Source organism: Ruditapes philippinarum, unplaced genomic scaffold, assembly GCF_026571515.1.
Source record: "Ruditapes philippinarum isolate M1 unplaced genomic scaffold, ASM2657151v2 ctg6928_1_1_1_1, whole genome shotgun sequence".
In the NCBI taxonomy this organism is placed as follows: Eukaryota; Metazoa; Mollusca; class Bivalvia; order Venerida; family Veneridae; genus Ruditapes; species Ruditapes philippinarum.
In genome coordinates this window covers 1-21,494 of record NW_026864513.1, presented here as the reverse complement: position 1 = coordinate 21,494, position 21,494 = coordinate 1, and the positions used below count along the sequence as shown (strand labels likewise).

Genomic DNA, 21,494 nt, shown 5'->3' with positions numbered 1-21,494 from the left:
CACTGATACATGCGAGGATTACCTGGGTTTCGTACCAGTAAACCTCTAGTTAGGTGGGAAACACTGAAAGTGTTTCTGAAAAATCCCAAGGGTGTTACCCAGGATCGAACCCGGAACCTCAGGAGTGACAGTCAGTGGTCTAACCAACTGAGCTATCGCGCCACCTTAAATAAGCTCACAAGTGTATTTATTGGGCCATCTAACATGTCAAATAACTCGATCATATCAGGGTAGAAAATTCTTTAATTTTATTCCAAAATAAAAGGCAGAATAACTACAAAACAATGGCCCAAGACACATTTATACAGTTAACATTTTTGTGAACACCAAAGACTTTGTTCACTATATAGTTAACTCTGCTGAAAAACAATATTTACATGTAGGGGACTGCTGAATTTATATCATAATATCCAGATATCGTAACCCTGGTAACAGCATTTGTTATAAGCAGAATATTGTTATAAGCCATATTGTTTTAATTGGCATTTATATTATTAGTTATAAAGATTGTTGGCAGGTTATATGGCCCTATATAAATGGCTATTTGTGAATATAACCTGAGCCGCTAGTCGAGGTTTATATTGCAAATAGCTGTTTCTCCATGGCCATATAACCTTAACAATCTTTACTACAAATTTATAATAAAGCACTCATCATTTTATGTGTGAAAAAAGTAAGACTTCTTCATAAATCGACAGCAGATGTGTATGTAAAACTATATAAACGTCATGATTATCCAATGAAAAGCGACGTTACAAACCTGCAGTATTATAAAAGCCCTTTAAATACATTATGAAAAGTTTTATAAAGAAAAACCCCAGTTTACATCTGGGAGGCTGAAACACATACTTTAATTCTTTGTCTGCTGTCTGTAACTGATTCTACCACCAGTGCAGACCAAAGTTTAGCCATCACATTGTCAGTGCCTGCTGATTATTGTTTACACTGTTCACTATGCAGTCACTATATGTTTTAAAAATGTCCTTAAAAATGATTAATGTCAAAAAAGATGGACTAATCTACGATATTTAACATGGTTAAAATTAAAACAAAAAACAATCTATCGTAATTCTACCGTTACAAAAGAATACTGTTGTTAAGACTACAAAAAAAAAACCCTGTGAGGCGGAAACTCTGATTCGGTATACTATAGACATCTTCTTATGGGAGTTGCTTCTCTTGTCAATAAATATATGTATACATGTATATTGTGTAATGGGAGTTGTTACCCTTGTCTATATATATATATATATATATTATATATATATATATATATATATATATATATGTATATATATATGTATACACATATTGACTAATGGGGATGAACTAAGAATTCATGTCTGACTTTGGATAAATGTTGTCTGCCTACACATATTTTGTGAACATTCAATGAGCCGTACCCCTGTGGTTAGTACTGTATACACTTAAGTACTGTATCGACTGTAACTAAAAGCATCAGCTTGTAGAATACCTCATTAGAATAATTTTTCTTTTTAATTTTACAGTCTAAATACTGTACAAATGCCACATTTTTTTGATTAATTTTTCCAGATGTAAAATATTCTAGCTAGAAAGAAAGTCAACATGAAGTACTCTGTAGTAATTATCAGAAACCACATTGATGAAGTCATTAACAGTTTACATGTAAAGTCAGTTAGTCCGATTTCTTCTGCTGCTGTTGTTGTTCTCCCACAAAAAAAAAAATAAATGAAATAAAATGCCCGCAACAAAAAAAGATAACGGACATTATTTTGTGGTCCTAACTTAATCTCATTACTGTTATAACTGCAGTAACATACAAAAAAACCCGTGCATGACAATAACTACACGCTCTTCACATCCGGAAAACACCAAATGTTGTATTTTGCCTGGGTGCGTTAAGAGAAGCACTTAATGAAAGTCCAAGAATATTCCTCGTGTCCGCTGGATCTATTACTCCATCATCCCATAACCTGAAAATAAACATGTTCCATATACTGCTGTATAAATGGTTAAGTTAGTGACGTGGAAATACTGGTGATTTACACTAATTGAAGACATCGCTAAAATTTCCTATAATATAAGTATTAACGAACATGTCACTAAATTGTACCCTTGCACAATTTGCTAATATTTCCTCCAATGAAATGTCTGGAATTTTATATTCACTAACTTTTCGAAACGCAGAAATATCCACTTATACAGTAGGTAAAACAGACAAAATCATTGATTTTTTTATTTTTTGGTTAAAATTTAAAAGTTATTTTTCTGCTGACTGTAGTTTACAAAGTTATATTTTGAATTTTGTAAAAAGACTTTTTTTCAAAATACCTGTATGAAAGAACCATAATTTATGTGTACATGTATATGGTTTATTCATAAAAAAACATTGCTTAAAAGTTAAATCCTACTTTAAAATTTATTAGCAGCATTATATAATTTTGTTCATAACAAAAAGTTATTCATTGATATTTCATGTTAGTATTGATTTAACATTTATTTAAAGGGAATAGATCATATTTTCAATGGACGATGCCACAATAGACTTTCAGACATAACTATAATATTGTAGTATAATCCACTAAAACAGGCAGAAATTTGTCTTTTAAAGTGATATTATGCTTACTTTTTTTTTTTGGTTATATCGATGTGACCCTTGGAATCTGATTGAGACCTTGACCTTTGAGCTTTAGAGGCAGGTGTTGCACATGACTTATTGCTGAATATTGCTACACATTTATGCAAAATTATTTTAAAAATCTATGTCTAAATAAATGGCAAAGTTATGGACTAGACAAAGTTTGAATGAACATGCTCAATGTCTTGGTATTAAAGTGGCTACTCATTTGTTCTGTGTTTTGTTAGTTTAGCCATGTAAGAGAAAAAGTTGCAATATAACAGCATTGAATGAATAGCATCAAAGGAAATATACTGTTTCCTACTGTTTGCATAGCCTCCTTTTAGTATCTGTTTGTATCTGTGCAAAATTTTTATATTTACGACAAAAAAAAAATTGATACTTTTCTCTTCCAATTACTTGTGTATCATTTTATTAAAAGATACTTGGACACTCGTTGCGATTCCTTGGTCATAAAAACATGCTGTGTACGCTGGAAATTTATTGGTTACATTCTACAAATTGTGAAATAAATATGAGCCACGCCACGACAAAACCAACATAGTGGGTTTGCCACCAGCAAGGATCCACGCATCCGCGCAGTCTGATCAGGATCCATGCTGTTTGTTATCAGTTTCTCTACTTGTAATAGGGCTTGTAAGCGAACAGCATGGATCCTGATCAGACTTCGCGGATGCGCAGGCTGGTTTGGATCCATGCTGGTCACAAACGCACTATGTTGGTTTTGTCGTGACGCAGCTCATATTAAGTGTATTTTTCAGGATGATAAAGAATAGCAGACAAGGTGCTAGAAATTTGTTTGTTTGGTTCTTTTTTTTCACCATTTATAAGTTTAATAAAAATCTAGGATTTTTAAAATAAAAAAAATAAAATTTTGAAGGTTTGTTAAATATGAATTTATTTGAACTAATGAAAAAATTTCTTATGCAACCCTCTCAAGCAGACAGATCTATTACTTTATTTAACAAGTTCAATAAATTCAGTAATGACCTTACAGGAATTTAATATTCTATTTATCACACACCCAAAATAGAGTTTAAAGTGAAAAAGATTCATTTTTCAATGACGCCCCTATAGTATAAGGTTAACATTTAGCACGTCTTTACACTATGTTTGTATAACGCAAATGACATCAAGTCAAAATATATGCACAGCCTTGCAATACCATTTTTGAGGAGTCGCATTAGCAGCATGGGTTTGTGATAAAAACAACTTGTTTTTTTACCTGGCACTTGAGAAATACGGACTTCCTTCAATCTCATATTTTTTTATCACAGGATCTTTCAAAGCTTTCTCTTCCTCCTCAGTCCACTGAAAAAAACAAAATTGTTGTTGTTATGTTTGTTTGTTGTTTTTTGTTTCTTATGTTTGTTTGTTGTTTTGTGTGTGGGGGAGGACAGGTTGTTGTTTTGTTTGTTTGTTGTTTTTTGTTTTTTTTGTTGTTGTTTGTGGGTGTTAGGGGGGCAGGTTGTTGTTTTGTTTGTTTGTTGTTTTTGTTTGTTTGATGTTCTTTGTTGTTGTTTTGTGTGTGGGTGTTAGGGGGGCCAGGTTGTTGTTTTGTTTGTTTGTCTTTTTGTTGTTGTTGTTGTTTTTTTTTTTTGGGGGGGGAGGTTGTTGTTTTGTTTGTTTGTTAATTCTGTTTGTTTGGTGTTCTTTTGTTGTTGTTTTGTGTGTGGGTGTTAGGGGGGGCAGGTTGTTGTTTTGATTGTCGTTTTTTTGCCGTGTTTTTCTTTTTTTTGGGGGGGGGGGGGGGGGGGGTTTATGTCCTTCCAACACGCCATATCTAGTTTGGGAAAAAGACCTCAAGTGCCCCTCTGTGCGTGAACTTATATGGCAGTGGTCATATGGCAACTTTTACTGGTGGAGGAAGATCCCAGGGACCCTTCTGTGCATTATTTAAGGCATGTGATATTCAAACCCACAGCTGTGAAAGAAAGTTTTTTATGTAATGGTATAACTTCTTGTAATTATAATATGGACAATAAATGTCTGAACTTTTTAATAAAAACACAATTGAAAATCATAGCTTTACTTTCCTAAATAAATAATTTTGAAAAATTCATGTATTCTTTATTATCAGATTTAAAAAATTGTATGAATACTTTATACGCAATTTTAAATTTTCCCCCTTTTAAACCCTCTCACTGTAATCCCCAATAAAGTATAAATAAAAAAAAATTTTTCAGTTTCCCCCACGATGTCCGATTTATTTAATATTAAACTGCTTGCTCTCCCCCCTGACCGTTTAGCATTTGGCCCCCAGTTTAAAATTCGGGCTGAAAATTTAAACAGTAATTTTTCTTAAAAAAATTTTTAAATTTTTATTTTAAAAACAAAAATTTTTTTCAAAATAAAATTTTCTAAATTTTTCTTTTTTTTTCACAATACCAAATTTGGGGAATTGCATTGTCTGGAAAACTAATTTTTTTTTCCAAATTTATTGCAATATTGGGTTTACTTCATTGAAAAATAACCCATTTTTCACATAATCTGGGTCCTTTTTAACACAATATGGGTTTAACTGTATCATTTCACCCCTGTGAAAAAGTTACAAATATTTTTTTTAATGTTTAACAACAATAATCCTATGCAAAAGGAATTGCTCTATATACTTACTTTGACACACCCTGGGTTTAACTATGTCATTGCTACCCTAGGGAAAAGGTCTATTCTTACAACTGTCATTTAAACCAGCAAAAAGCAATATGAAATGCACTATAGGCTGACTGTAATGTAATACAGGTTTGTCTAGTATATTCCTTGTAAATAAGACTCTGGCCACGTGTTCACAAACATTTCAGCATCAGGATCAAGATCAGGATCAAATTTTAAAAACCAAAACATTCTCTATTATTTATCCTCATAGATTAAATATTTAGTATTAACTTGATAAAACTGGACTTGAAATATCATGTTTCTGAAACATTAGAATAAATTTATTTGTTATTTTTACAAGATATGGGCATTTTTCAGTTGATCCAAATTTTGATCTTGATCCTCATTTTGATCTGATTATTTTTGTCTTGTTTTGATATTTGTTGATTTTATCCCAAAGGTTGGTTTTTTTGCAAATAAGCAATTATTTATTTTGCAAATATGTACCATTAAATTCTAGCATAATACAATCAGAAAACAATGAAAATAAAATCAGGATCATCTGATCCTGATCTTTTTTTGTGTGAACGGGGCCTGACTTTACCTGTATGAACGTCCACACATTCCATAGTTGCCTGCCCCATATGACCCTCCAATTATCACAGTAAATTTTGGAACTTTGGCACACGCAACAGCGGTGACCATTTTAGCTCCATGTTTGGCTATACCACCTGCTTCAGCATCTTTGCCCACCATAAAACCTGTAACCAATCAAACAAGAGAAAACAGTTAAAAAATCCATACAAGAGGGCCACAATGGCCCTGAAATCGCTCACCTGTATAAAGGCCCCCCGAGGCGAGGCCAATTTTAACCCAAGGGCATTTATTTGAACAAATTTGATAAACATCCGCTAGCTTTAGCTATTTAGAGGTTTTAAAAGAAGATTTTTTATGTTTTAACTGTACACATACTGGGAAAAAACAATTACCCCCCCCCCCCCACACCGAGCCAATTTAAACCTCAGGGCTTATATTTGAACTAACTTGGTAGACACTCACTAGAAGATGTTTCATGCTTAGTATCTAAACTCTAGCTCTTTGTGTATTTTTAAAGAAGACATTTTACATTTTTAACATACATATATAAGGAAAATCAATGACCCCCTGGAAGGGGAAAATTTCGACCCCAGGGCTTTTATTTGAACAGACTTGGTAGACACCCACTAGAAGAGGTTTCATGCTTAATATCTAAGCTCTTGCTATTTTGGTTTTTTAAAAGAAGACTTTTTAAGTTTTTACTATATACATATAAGGAAATTCAATGACACTCTGGGATGTGGCCAATTTTGACCACAGGGCTTTTTATTTGAACAAACTTGAAAGATACTCACTAGAAGATGTTTCATGCTCAATATCTAAGCTGTAGCTACTTGAATTTTTGTAAAAAAAGATTTTCTAAGTTTTAACTTTATACATACAAGGAAAACCAATGACCCCCCGGGGGTGGGGCCACTTTTGACCCCAGGGCTTTTATTTGAACAAACTTGAAGATGTTTCATACCAAAAATCTAAGCTCTAACTCTTTCAGTTTTTTAAAAGAAGATAATTTTAGTTTTTTTCTTACGATAGCCATGGCAACCAGAGTTCTGCATGGAATTATTAATTCTTTGAACAATTTTTAAAGGTGACCACAAAAGGAACATTCCTGTGAAATTTGAATGAAATTGGCTTAGTGGTTTATGAGGAAATGTTGTTTAAAGTAAAAGTTTATGGCCCGCCATTGGACGAAAAGCGATCACAAAAGCTCACTTTGTCACAGGTGAGCTAAAAATCCATAAAACCTGGAAAAACAAACAAAAGATTAAGACAAAAATCTTCAAAAGATCATAAATCCTGCAACCAAAACTTAACCAAAGACAGACCCCCGACACTTGGGTGAGTACAATATCTGTCCCTAATATTTTAGAAAGCTGAACTAAAGATCAATGATCAAAATCATTCTGCCCCTAAGAATGCCCTTTACAGCTTGACTTTTCCAAGTACAGGCTTTTGTTTGTTTGTTTGTTTCATTTTACGCCTTTTCCCCAACAGTATTTCAGTCATATAGGCGGGTAGTTTTACAGAGTTATACCCCTTTTCCTTATTGTCAAGCACACAGACTGGTCAAGAGCATGGCCTTACAGTCATCTATTATTTAACTAGTGATTAAAACCTTTTATTTGTGACAATTTTGTCACAGACAATCTCCTTAACTTACCCGTAATATTCTGTAGAAATATCAAAGGAATATTTCTTTTACAACACAACTCTATGAAGTGCGTTCCCTGAAATGTAAACAAGAAAATTATTTCTTTTTTCCACAATACCTCTTAAAGAAACCTTGAGCTTTTATATTTTTGTTAAAAGAACAATTCAAACTTAGTATTTTAGTAGTTTCATTTTGTAAAAGTGCATCATATTACTGTTAAGCCTTCTTCAACAAAATTTCCCAAGAACTATTCATAATGCATCAATGACTTTCATTTCTAAAAATAGAAAACTGGAAAATGAATTGTCCGCTCAACTAATTTACATATGGTTTTTGTTTGTTTGTTTCATTTTACGGCTTTTCCCAACAGTATTTCAGTCATATAGGCGGGCAGTTTCCTAACCATCATTCCTGGAGAGTTACACCAGTACTAGACTACCTTCCTCCGCACTAAACTACCAAAGCATCTCCCGGGGATCAAACCCACGCCAGAGAGGTAACTGGATTAGAAGTCATCGACTCTAAACCCTCGACCATGGAGGCGGTAATTTAATTACATATAGAGAGCAGGCTGGTATAGATATGGTATGGATGGGTTTTCTTATTGTTTATGTTATAAATTGACGGCAAATTTCATTTTCTTAATTCTTTTGATTTGACAATTAAAGTAAATGATGAATAAAAAAATAAGATAAAAATAAATATTTAACCTTTAGAAAAGCTGAAGGTTGCTTTAAATCATTACAGACTAGAAATGTGTCATCATGCCACGGATGCCCCCGCATGCAGCCAAAATTTCAGATGTTATAATATTTAGTTCCAAATTTGTTTGCACAAATTATTTTTTTCATTTGCAGTTCAAAGCCCTTAAAACTTTTCAATGTTAACACAAACCATTTTCATACAATGTTCAAAGCACTGAAATTATTTAGTCTTAACCTTTTGAAAATAGCATATTTCATATTTGTAGCCAAAATAATGGCTACATACATTTCCACAAAAGTATGAGTGCTGAAACTGAAAGTTCAAAATTTTTCCAACATTCAAGAAAGATAAGTTTGTCCAAAATCATTGAACCACGACCAAATTCAAACTTTCCACAAAAGTATGAGTGCTGAAACTGAAAGTTCAAAATTTTTCCAACATTCAAGAAAGATAAGTTTGTCCACGACCAAATTCAAACTTAAACTGCTTATTCCTAAGATGTATCTATATTATTTTCAAAGTGAAAGGGACATAACTCTGCCAAAAAATCATCGAACCATGACCAAATTCCAACTTGACCTACCCATTCCTTTGACATATCCATATGTCAAATTTGAGTTGAATATGTAACACTGTTGGGTAGATAATGAACAGAAACTGTAAATTTCATATTATTTTCAAAGTAAAGGGGGCATTACTCTGCCAAAAATCATTGAACCATGACCATATTCGAACTTGGCCTGGGCATTCCAAAAACGTATCCATATGTTTAATTTGAGTTGAATGTGTTGTACTGTTGGGGAGATAATAAATAGAAACTGAAAATTTCATATTATTTTCAAAGTGAAAGGGGCATAACTCTGCCAAAAATCATTGAACCACGACCAAATTTGAACTTGACCTGCGCATTCCTTTGATGTATCCATATGTCAAGTTTGAGTTGAATGTGTTGTACCGTTGGGGAGATAATGAATGGAAACTGAAAATTTCATATTATTTTCAAAGTGAAAGGGGCATAACTCTGCCAAAAATCATCGAACCATGACCACATTCGAACTTGACCTGTATTTTCTCAAGACATATCCATATATCAAATTTTGAGTTGAATGTGTTGTACCTTTGGGGAGATAATGAACGGAAACTGAAAATTTCATATTATTTTCAAAGTAAAAGGGGCATAACTCTGCCAAAAATCATCGAACCATGACCAAATTCGAACTTGACCTATATTTTCTCATGACATATCCATATGTCATGTTTGAGTTGAATGTGTTGTATCGTTGGGGAGATAATGAACGGAAACTGAAAATTTCATATTATTTTAAAGTAAAAGGGGCATAACTCTGCCAAAAATCATCGAACCATGACCAAATTCGAACTTGACCTGTATTTTCTCATGACATATCCATATGTCAAATTTGAGTTGAATGTGTGCAACCGTTACTTAGATAATGAACGGAAACTGATGATGACGGAATGACAGAATGACGGAAGGACGGAAGGACGGAATGACGGAAGGACGGAACAGGGTAACACTATATGCCCCGGCCATTACATGGCGGGGGCATAATAAATAGTTATAACCTTAAACCCAACAAATAAAAATAACATAACACTGAGATGAAGGGAGAGGCATCTTTTTACAACTGCAATAAATGTACATAGAAAAATTAGGAAAAACAAAACCTGCAAAGAAAACGCAAAATAGCAAAATTGAAAATAATTCAGGCTTGATTTGACTGAGCCTGTTCATGGACTAAAGTGGTGTGTGGTCTTGCCAGTCATGCCTTCGAAACCTTTAAATACCAGGGTCTAATGTATCGGTGCTTCACACCAGCAGAAACTGTTGTATTATACAAAATCATGAAAATATCAATCAATTCTTCGAGGATATCATGAGAAGGGCCTTCACTAAATGAAACACATCAGTAAATAAACTGTCATATCAAGAGGGCCATAAAGGCCCTGAAATCGCTCACCTGTGTATATAAACTCTGGGATAGAGCAAATTTTGACCCCAAGGCTTTTATTAAAACAAACTTGGTAGACACTCATTAAAAAATGTTTCATGCTAAATATATAAGCTCTAGCTCTTTGGTTTTTTAAAAAAAAAGATTTTTGAAGTTTTTACTGTATATATATTAGGAAAACAATGACCCGGGGGTCAAAGGTGACCACCAAAGTAACATGCCTGTAAAGTTTGGATGAAATTGGCTTTGCAGTTTATAAGGAGATGTCGTTTAAAGTAAAAGTTTACAGATGAGGGATGAATAGGGATCACAAAAGCTCACCATGTCTCTTTCTGACAGGTGAGCTAAAAAAATTGGAAAGAAAAATTGCAAGCTTATATACCTTCAGTGCCGAATCTGAGAAGAGCACACCATTGTTACCTATAATGCCAACGGGATAACCCCATAACCTTGCAAATCCTGAAAAATAAAACAGACATATATACACTCTAATTTTGTAAAATTCCAATGATACAAGTCATGCTTATTTCATGTCTGTAATTAAATTTTTACTATAATAACTGTTAATTTGTCTTTTCCCCTGGATTTATTATATACCAATAACCTGATGTGCCATAGACTCCGCCCAATTAGCTCAACAGGGAGAGCATTGGGTAAGTTATCAAGGGGACAATTAATGGCTAGATCCACGGGCGAGGTGAAATTTCCTTGTGACAATTAATCTAAGATAACAAGTCTAAACTAATTGGACATTTGTCTCTTACTTATGCTGATTAAAATATCATGTGATGTAAGAAGTTGAACACTGCTCGAGAAAAACTACAGTGTGGTTATCCAGAAAAGTCCGGTATAAGGTGGACAGTTAGCCAAGATATGACAAAAACAAATTCAGCATTAACACCTATAAACAAACACTCATTTGATATGTGAATTTTTAAATTTTTTACTTTTTATTCATTTATTTCCTTTTTTGGTGGTGGGGGTGTTGGGGGGCACAATGGTATAATTTATACATTTATAATACTTAACAATACTTGGCAAACATTTTTTTCAATTGAATCCAATGCAAGAAAATTGTGACCCTGCGATAAATGAGTTGAATGCTTACCAGTGACTAGTGTTTCCCCGTATAAAGCTTTAAACTCATCAAACCTACTGCAATCAACTATCCGAGCTATAACCTAAAAAATATATAACAAACAAATACTGTATAAGTTAATATTTTTATGTCATTAAAAGTTTATGAATTAAATAAAACAAACAGACTTTTTGTGTGCGGAAATATTTGCGATAATGTATAAATTTTCAAAAAAGACCATAATTCTGTCAAAATCTATGTAAGACTTATAGGCCTTGAAATTAAAGAAACCATCTATAATGCTCTTAAATAAGTGTAAAAAGTTCAATTCATTCCCTTCAGTAGTATTGGAGATTCCAACGTGCACCAAAAAAATTAACTTAAGTGGGATGTCAATGTCTGTAGAAGTTCAATAACTCTTCCATTTCTTTGATTACTAGTAGTTAAGCTTCAAGTAATGACATATTATTGTTATCATGTAAATCAATGTACACTATTTTCTAATCCTTTCATAGAACAACGCATATAAACTGTAAAAGGAACTGTACTTACTTCACGGATATCAAATGTTTTTTTTAAATTTCCCCCAACAATGCCATACAGCTCATCTGCCGAATAAAGTGGCTCTTCTGGTGAAATAATGGTTACCTGAAAATAGTCATTAACTGTTTGTTCTGCCATACAAGTATGTACTTTCATCTTTGGTAGGGTTTAACATTGCACCAACACGGTATAGATCATATGGGAACTTTCCAGCTTTACTGATGAAGGAAGACCTCGAGTGAACTTTTGTGTGTAATTTCAGGCATGAAAGGACAGCTCCCTCACTTAAAGAATCCATGTCCTTGGTGGGATTCAAAGTGATTATTTCAGACACTACAGGCACCCGGGTAGAACCACAGACGTTCAGTAAGCTAGCTGGATAGCTTTCTCACATAAAAGATTCATAGTCCCTGTCAGGATTCAAACCCACTGCATGAGGGGCAAGTGGTTTGAAGTCAACGACCTAAACCACTTGGCCACGGACGCCCAAGGTTAGTATGTCTTAAAGGTGAGTATGTCTTATAGACAAGTATACCTTATAAGCAAGTATGTTTTATATGTGAGTATGTCTTAAAGGTAAGCATGTCTTATAGGTAAGTATGTTTTATAGGCGAGCATTTATTATAGGTGAGCATGTCTTATAGGGGAGCATGCCTTATAGACAAGTATGTTTTATAGGTGAGTATGTCTTATAGGTGAGCATGTCTTATAGGTGAGTATGTCTTATAGGTGAGTATGTCTTATAGGTGAGTATGTCTTATAGGTGAGTATGTCTTATAGGTGAGTATGTCTTATAGGTGAGTATGTTTTATAGGTGAGTATGTTTTATAGGTGAGCATGTCTTATAGGTGAGCATGTCTTATAGGTGAGTATGTCTTATAGGTGAGTATGTCTTATAGGTGAGTATGTCTTATAGGTGAGTATGTCTTATAGGTGAGTATGTCTTATAGGTGAGTATGTCTTATAGGTGAGTATGTCTTATAGGTGAGTATGTCTTATAGGTGAGTATGTCTTATAGGTGAGCATGTCTTATAGGTGAGCATGTCTTATAGGTGAGTATGTCTTATAGGTGAGTATGTCTTATAGGTGAGTATGTCTTATAGGTGAGTATGTCTTATAGGTGAGTATGTCTAATAGGTGAGTATGTCTTATAGGGGAGTATGTTTAATAGGTGAGAATGTCTTATAGGGGAGTATGTTTTATAGGTGAGTATGTCTTATAGGTGAGTATGTCTTATAGGTGAGTATGTCTTATAGGTGAGCATGTCTTATAGTTGAGTATGTCTTACAGGTGAGTATGTCTTATAAGTGAGTATGTCTTATAGGTGAGTATGTCTTATAAGTGAGTATGTTTTATAGGTGAGTATGTTTTATAGGTGAGCATGTCTTATAGGTGAGCATGTCTTATAGTTGAGTATGTCTTACAGGTGAGTATGTCTTATAAGTGAGTATGTCTTATAGGTGAGTATGTCTTATAAGTGAGTATGTTTTATAGGTGAGTATGTTTTATAGGTGAGCATGTCTTATAGGTGAGTATGTCTTATAGGTGAGTATGGCTTATAGGTGAGTATGTCTTATAGGTGAGTATGTTTTATAGGTGAGTATGTCTTATAGGTGAGCATGTCTTATAGGTGAGAATGTCTTATAGGTGAGTATGTCTTGTAGGTGAGTATGTTTTATAGGGAGCATGTCTTATAGGTGAGCATGTCTTATAGGGAGCATGCCTTATAGACAAGTATGTTTTATAGGTGAGTATGTCTTATAGGTGAGCATGTCTTATAGGTGAGTATGTCTTATAGGTGAGTATGTCTTATAGGTGAGCATGTCTTATAGGGGAGCATGCCTTATAGACAAGTATGTTTTATAGGTGAGTATGTCTTATAGGTGAGCATGTCTTATAGGTGAGTATGTCTTATAGGTGAGTATGTCTTATAGGTGAGTATGTCTTATAGGTGAGCATGTCTTATAGGTGAGCATGTCTTATAGGTGAGTATGTCTTATAAGTGAGTATGTTTTATAGGTGAGTATGTTTTATAGGTGAGCATGTCTTATAGGTGAGTATGTCTTATAGGTGAGTATGGCTTATAGGTGAGTATGTCTTATAGGTGAGTATGTTTTATAGGTGAGTATGTCTTATAGGTGAGCATGTCTTATAGGTGAGAATGTCTTATAGGTGAGTATGTCTTGTAGGTGAGTATGTTTTATAGGGGAGCATGTCTTATAGGTGAGCATGTCTTATAGGGGAGCATGCCTTATAGACAAGTATGTTTTATAGGTGAGTATGTCTTATAGGTGAGCATGTCTTATAGGTGAGTATGTCTTATAGGTGAGTATGTCTTATAGGTGAGCATGTCTTATAGGGGAGCATGCCTTATAGACAAGTATGTTTTATAGGTGAGTATGTCTTATAGGTGAGCATGTCTTATAGGTGAGTATGTCTTATAGGTGAGTATGTCTTATAGGTGAGTATGTCTTATAGGTGAGCATGTCTTATAGGTGAGCATGTCTTATAGGTGAGTATGTCTTATAGGCGAGTATGTCTTATAGGTGAGTATGTCTTATAAGTGAGTATGTTTTATAGGTGAGTATGTTTTATAGGTGAGCATGTCTTATAGGTGAGTATGTTTTATAGGTGAGTATGTTTTATAGGTGAGCATGTCTTATAGGTGAGTATGTCTTATAGGTGAGTATGTCTTATAGGTGAGTATGTCTTATAAGTGAGTATGTTTTATAGGTGAGTATGTTTTATAGGTGAGTATGTCTTATAGGTGAGTATGTCTTATAAGTGAGTATGTCTTATAGGTGAGTATGTCTTATAGGTGAGCATGTCTTATAGGTGAGTATGTCTTATAAGTGAGTATGTTTTATAGGTGAGTATGTTTTATAGGTGAGCATGTCTTATAGGTGAGTATGTCTTATAGGTGAGTATGGCTTATAGGTGAGTATGTCTTATAGGTGAGTATGTTTTATAGGTGAGTATGTCTTACAGGTGAGCATGTCTTATAGGTGAGAATGTCTTATAGGTGAGTATGTCTTGTAGGTGAGTATGTCTTATAGGTGAGTATGTTTTATAGGTGAGAATGTCTTACAGGTGAGCATGTCTTATAGGTGAGTATGTCTTATAGGTGAGTATGTCTTATAGGTGAGTATGTTTTATAGGTGAGCACGTCTTATAGGTGAGTATGTCTTATAGGTGAGTATGTTTTATAGGTGAGCACGTCTTATAGGTGAGTATGTCTTATAGGTGAGCATGTCTTATAGGTGAGTATGTCTTATAAGTGAGTATGTTTTATAGGTGAGTATGTTTTATAGGTGAGCATGTCTTATAGGTGAGTATGTCTTATAGGTGAGTATGGCTTATAGGTGAGCATGTCTTATAGGTGAGTATGGCTTATGGGTGAGTATGTCTTATAGGTGAGTATGTTTTATAGGTAAGTATGTCTTATAAGTGAGTATGTCTTATAGGTGAGTATGTATTATAGGTGAGTATGTCTTATAGGTGAGTATGTCTTATAGGTGAGTATGTTTTATAGGTGAGTATGTTTTATAGGTGAGTATGTTTTATAGGTGAGTATGTTTTATAGGTGAGAATGTCTTAAAGGTGAGTATGTCTTATAGGTGAGTATGTCTTATAGGTGAGTATGTCTTGTAGGTGAGTATGTCTTATAGGTGAGTATGTTTTATAGGTGAGAATGTCTTACAGGTGAGCATGTCTTATAGGTGAGTATGTCTTATAGGTGAGTATGTCTTATAGGTGAGTATGTCTTATAGGTGAGTATGTTTTACAGGTGAGTATGTCTTATAGGTGAGCATGTCTTATAGGTGAGTATGTTTTACAGGTGAGTATGTCTTATAGGTGAGTATGTCTTGTAGGTGAGTATGTCTTATAGGTGAGTATGACTTATAGGTGAGTATGTCTTGTAGGTGAGTATGTCTTATAGGTGAGTATGACTTATAGGTGAGTATGTCTTATAGGTGAGCATGTCTTATAGGTGAGTATGTCTTACAGGTGAGTATGTCTTATAGGTGAGTATGTCTTGTAGGTGAGTATGTCTTATAGGTGAGTATGTCTTATAGGCGAGTATGTTTTATAGGTGAGTATGTTTTACAGGTGAGCATGTCTTATAGGTGAGTATGTCTTATAGGTGAGTATGTTTTATAGGTGAGTATGTCTTATAGGTGAGTATGTCTTATAGGTGAGTATGTTTTATAGGTGAGCACATCTTATAGGTGAGTATGTCTTATAGGTGAGTATGTTTTATAGGTGAGTATGTTTTATAGGTGAGTATGTCTTATAGGTGAGTATGTTTTATAGGTGAGCATGTCTTATAAGTGAGTATGTCTTATAAGTGAGTATGTCTTATAGGTGAGCATGATGTGTAGGTGAGTTATTTAAGTGAGTAATTTAAAGGTAAGCAAGTCTTTTAGGTCAATAGGTTATGTTGATGAGTCAATCATGCAATCTAAAAATTGTTTGTTTGTTTTGCCTGGTTTTACAGCAAACAAACACTATTTAAGTCATTTGACACAGAAACAGTAAAGATGAATTTGGCTTACCTGGGGTGTTAAAAACTAAAAGCAACACCAGGGGTCAAAACCACCTCACCTTCTGGAGCTAAAATATGCATAGACTCCAGTAATAAGAACCCATTTAATCGCCTTTAACGATAACGCAGTGATAAACGGTGGCTTCAGTTTATATGCCTCAACCCTTAAAGGCAACCCCAGGCCACTAGGGGATAACAAATGATTGTAATGGCTTAAAGCCTAAATAACATACCTGAGGCTCTTTGTTATAATTAATATTTTTGATGACATTTCTAGCTAGATGTAAAGCATGGGCATCATCTTGTGCATAATAATCCGTCACACCAGATTTACTGAAAAAAGAAACATGTAAAGATATTAGTAAATGTGGATTACTAAACAACAGTAAATGTGCCGCGTAACGACAAAACCAACATAGTGCCTTTGGGACCAGCATGGATCCAGACCAGCCTGCGCATCCGCGCAGTCTAGTCAGGATCCATGCTGTTCGCTTACCAACCCTTTTACAAGGTGAGAAACTGAGAGTAAACAGCATGGATCCTGATCAGATGCACAGGCTGGACTGGATCCATGCTGGTCGCAAACCCATTATGTTAGTTTTGTCATGGCGCGGCTTAAATGTCACATGGCACTGTTTCAACAGCATGATCTGTTTTCCAGTTAAAAGTACTAAAAGTACCTGTTAACAACATATTAAAGGGTTTAGTGTCTGAATAAAAACAAGGAGGTCTTATAATAAATGACCTTATTTGAAAGTTATCCTTTGACCTAAATGACTTACCTAAGTTTATCTACACTAAAGAGCTGTCACAGAAGTGACCAATAACCCTACTTCTCTTTGACACTGGATTTTAAAAAGGTCAATTTATTGTTAATTTTTAAGGTAAACAATTGAGAAAAAAATCAAAGATATCCTTTCAGGAGTATAGAATTTATGTTACGGGCACTAAAGTATCAGACATCTGACATGAGACCTTAAAAAAAAAGACCTAGACCTTCAAAAGTGATTTTGACCTTCAAAAGTGACCTTGACCTTCAAAAAGGGCCTTCACCAAACACTCCCACAGCTTACAGTTCCACTTTGAACTAGCACAAGAATGGCATAGGTCCTGCATCATGCAGCATGTCAATTTGTTAAACATTTAAGCCATGTTAAAAGAAATCGATGCATTGGGGCAAAGGTTGTATAGTTAAGTGTGACCTCAACCTTTAGCAAGTACAGTGGTGACATGGGTTCTGCACATTACATAATTAATGTGAACATTTGTGTCAAATTGATGAAAACTGTCAAGGGGTGTAGAATTGATAGAGTTTGTTTGTTTGTTTCATTTTACACCTTTTTCCAACAGTATTTCAGTCATATAGGCGGGTAGTTTCCTAACCATCTTTCCTGGAGAGTTACACCAGTACTAGACTACCTTCCTCCGCGCTAAACTACCAAAGCATCACCCGGGGATCGAACCCACGCCAGAAGAATTGATAGAGATGCCACTTGAGACAGACCCACACAACAAAGTGACTCCAGTATAGCCCCTTCATAATATGTTGTAGGCATGTAGGGTATTATAATGAAATTTCATGTTTTATCTTAAACACACTGCCCGACAGGCCCACACGACAAAGTCACTCCAGTATAGCCCCTCCACAATATGTTGTAGGGTATAATAATGAAACTTCACATTTTATCTTAAATTTACCTTATGACCTTTATCATTCACCTACAATAGCTCTGTATCAATGTTTTGTTTCTTTAACCTCAATGACATACAATATACAAAGTTTCTATTTCACATCTGACCTCTGACCTTAATCATTTAACTACAAGGCCACTGACTTACATTTAACCTTTGACCTTAATGACCTACCTACAGTGAAGGTCAGCTCCTCCTAGATCTTCTGCTGACACCTCCTCACCTGTAGCTGCCTTAACCTAGGTGTATATGAGCCGTGTCACGACAAAACCAACACTATGGGTTTGCGACCAGCATGGATCCAGACCAGCCTGCACATCCGCGCAGTCTGATCAGGATCCATGCTGTTCGCTATCAGTTTCTTTACTTATTATAGGGTCTGTAAGCGAACAGCATGGATCCTGATCAGACTGCGCGGATGCGCAGGCTGGTCTGGATCCATGCTGGTCGCAAACACATTATGTTGGTTTTGTAGTGACATGGCTCATATATGGTAAAAGAAAAATATATATCAGATTTATAAGATAAACAGTTGGTTATCAATTATAAAAACTTTCATATCTCAAATACATTTTAGTACAGACATTGGGGCAACCATGGCCAAGTGGTTACGGTCCTTGACTTCAAGCAACTTGCCCCACACTGTTGATGAAGCTATCTAGCTATCTGTTCAGGTGCCCAACCATGCCAGAGATAATGCACTGACATTCCATAAGCTGGCTGGATAGCTTACCTCACTGGGAAGAATCTGAAGTCTCAGACAGGATTGGAGTTTGATGATCAAAAATAAGTTTATTTGAGCTTGACTGGAATGCGCATAGAAAATCTAAAATACGCATCTTTTTTCAAAATTTTTGCGTCAAAGTTACGCACAACAAAATGAAAATACTTTACCTATATAATGTGACTTCTAATATCAGAGATTTTGAAGTCTTTGACTTTCAAATTTTGAAAATGGAAGCCCTGATAATTTTGCTGTGTATCCTAAACTTGAGTTCCAGTATACTCTTGAAGTCTGACTTTACAGAGCATGTTTTGTATTGTTTCACACTGAATCAGTATTTTATTTGTAAAAGTTTCTTTTCCAAAAGAAAAAAGGAAATAAACAAACAAACAAAAACAATAAGGTTAAATTGTTTATAAAAAATGCAAAATGCGTTTTTTGACAGATTTTAACTCTTACGTTTTCAGAATTTGCATTTTACCCCTCACTCTAGATTTTAAGGGGTAAAAACCCCTTGGCTAAAAAAATTATCTGGAGCTCTGATGATATGGATTCAGAAGTGGACTCTGGTGTAGTTTAAATATGCTTAATTTTCATCCCAGTATCTGGAGCTCTGTCATGATATGTATTAATCAATATAAATGTTACCCAGTTAAGTTTAAATATATGATGTCTGGGTTAAGAGGCCGACAACTTCATAGTGTTGAAAATTCAGGCAATCAAAGAATCATTATTGTTTAGTCTTTTACTACAAAAGTAGACAGTAAATTGGAGATAACCAGGACATGTGAATGCCTATTTTTATGATTTAAAAAATGGAATTTGCAAACTGAAGACATCCAGAACATATGGTTGCCTAGGTTTCAAGATAGTTGGGTTAGAAAATTAAAGGAACTTCACTCAGGTCAAAAGCCTTAAAACATTAGATATTAATTTCTTACGTAAATCATCTGGGGCACTTAAAACAGAAATTTATGCAAAAGGTAATTAAGAAATAAACTCAGAAATAAATTGAAAATCATATTTTTGTGTTTAAATTTAACCCATTCTGAGGGAAGTGTTGCAACACATTTAAATTTGGGGTATCTTTCACAATTAGAAATCTAGAACAATTAATCTGAAGATGAAAATAAACAGAATAAGCGAATAATTTAAAATTTTGCACAAAAGTTATTGGTCTAACCCTTCATCAAAAGGAAAACTTATTTCAAGTCCTGTCATGTCAAAATGACTCAATGAAATACCTTTAAGGATAACAAAAAAGTCTAGTGAAACAAATATTGTTGGCTATTTAATGACTTACCAAAGGAGGTCCACCTAGAAAGATAGTACCCTGTTTTTTGACAATAATACTTTCATCAGCCATTGCCGGCACATAAGCGCCCCCTGCCGTACATGATCCCAGCACAACTGCTACCTGAAAAAAAGTTTACAACTTTAAAGGCAATCATCCAACATTACAAAATCTTTAATTCAAAATTTCAAGACTAATATATCAAATGTTACAAAAACTGGTGGCGGACAACCTCATGTTCCCTTACGTGCACTTTTTCAGTCACAAACAGGCACCTGACTAGAAACATAAACATTCTGTGAGCTAGATGGATAGCTTCCCCACATGAAAGAATTTTAAGCTCCTAACAGGACTAGGACCCTTAGCATTTAGGGGCAATTGGTTTGAAGTTAGCAATCTTAAGCACTTGGCCAACTATGTCAAGATTGCAGATGTAAATATCTTAAACAAATGTAGCAAGGTAATCATTTGAAACATGTTAATGACTTGATGCCACACGTCAAAATTAGCACTTGTTCAGCCCAAGGGGCAAAAATCTAGTACATTTTCTAACTGGCTATTGAAATTCTAAATTATTCTATATAAGTTACTAGCTTGGCATGTTTGTAAATTTCAAAGCTAATTTCTATTTCAAATACATTTTATGTGGCACTAATAAACTGTATAAAAGCAGACCAAGACACCCATAGAGTACTTCTGTATAAGATGCTATATAATTATGTATATAATGTCATCGATAGAAACCAAATTGATGTATCGTCGGTATTTTTTTGGTTGATAATAATATTGAATTTGCATCAGTTGTTCTTAAATAGTCTGGACAAGTTTTGTGACGGACAGACAATGGAGAAGTGATTCCTATATATTGCCCCTACTCGGAGATATTTGTCATTCGATATTGGTGTCTTGCACTGAATCATTGACAGCTCTACTTAAATTCTTTGAGTGATGGGCTACACTAAACTTATCGTAGATGACGGCAACAAAAATGCTGCAATCATAATAACTTAATTTTTCTCTGCAAAACAGTCAAGAGAAAACAGGAGAACCTGTGTTCAATGAACAGGAGGTCACACTGTTTCAAACTTGGTTTGAGCATGCTAATTGGTTGCAAACTTGACAAAATAGTGACCACGCTGACACTTTAAAGTTATTCTGACATGTGGCCACTTCACACCTTGCCTCTTGATATTAACATAGTTGTATATATAAATAACCTGAGGTATGTTTAATGCCGACATGTTTGCCTGGTTGTAGAATATACGTCCAAAATGGTCCCGATCTGGAAACACGTCTGCTTGACGGGGCAGATTGGCTCCTCCTGAGTCGACTGTTGAAAAACAAACAAATCATCAATATAGATAGAACTGTTATGATATGTTGTAAATTTTGAGTTGATTTCCTTTACATGTATATATTGTAAGAGTTCTGAGTTGATTACCTTTAATATATTGTAAGTATTTTAAAAAAAAAAATGTA

General features: G+C 34.6%; 1 protein-coding gene across 1 annotated transcript; it reads right to left on the bottom strand.

The window, feature by feature from the left end:
- Positions 1-1,289: 1,289 nt before the first annotated feature.
- Positions 1,290-21,345, bottom strand: LOC132725848 (methylcrotonoyl-CoA carboxylase beta chain, mitochondrial-like; the record flags this gene model as incomplete). The annotated part of the gene is given in 12 exon segments (XM_060711031.1): positions 1,290-1,955; positions 3,846-3,931; positions 5,079-5,157; positions 5,820-5,976; positions 7,473-7,539; positions 10,521-10,597; positions 11,247-11,319; positions 11,769-11,864; positions 16,539-16,638; positions 18,172-18,236; positions 20,025-20,138; positions 21,233-21,345. Coding segments are annotated over 12 exon segments (1,145 nt in total), but the record flags the coding sequence as incomplete, so codon positions are not given.
- Positions 21,346-21,494: the final 149 nt, after the last annotated feature.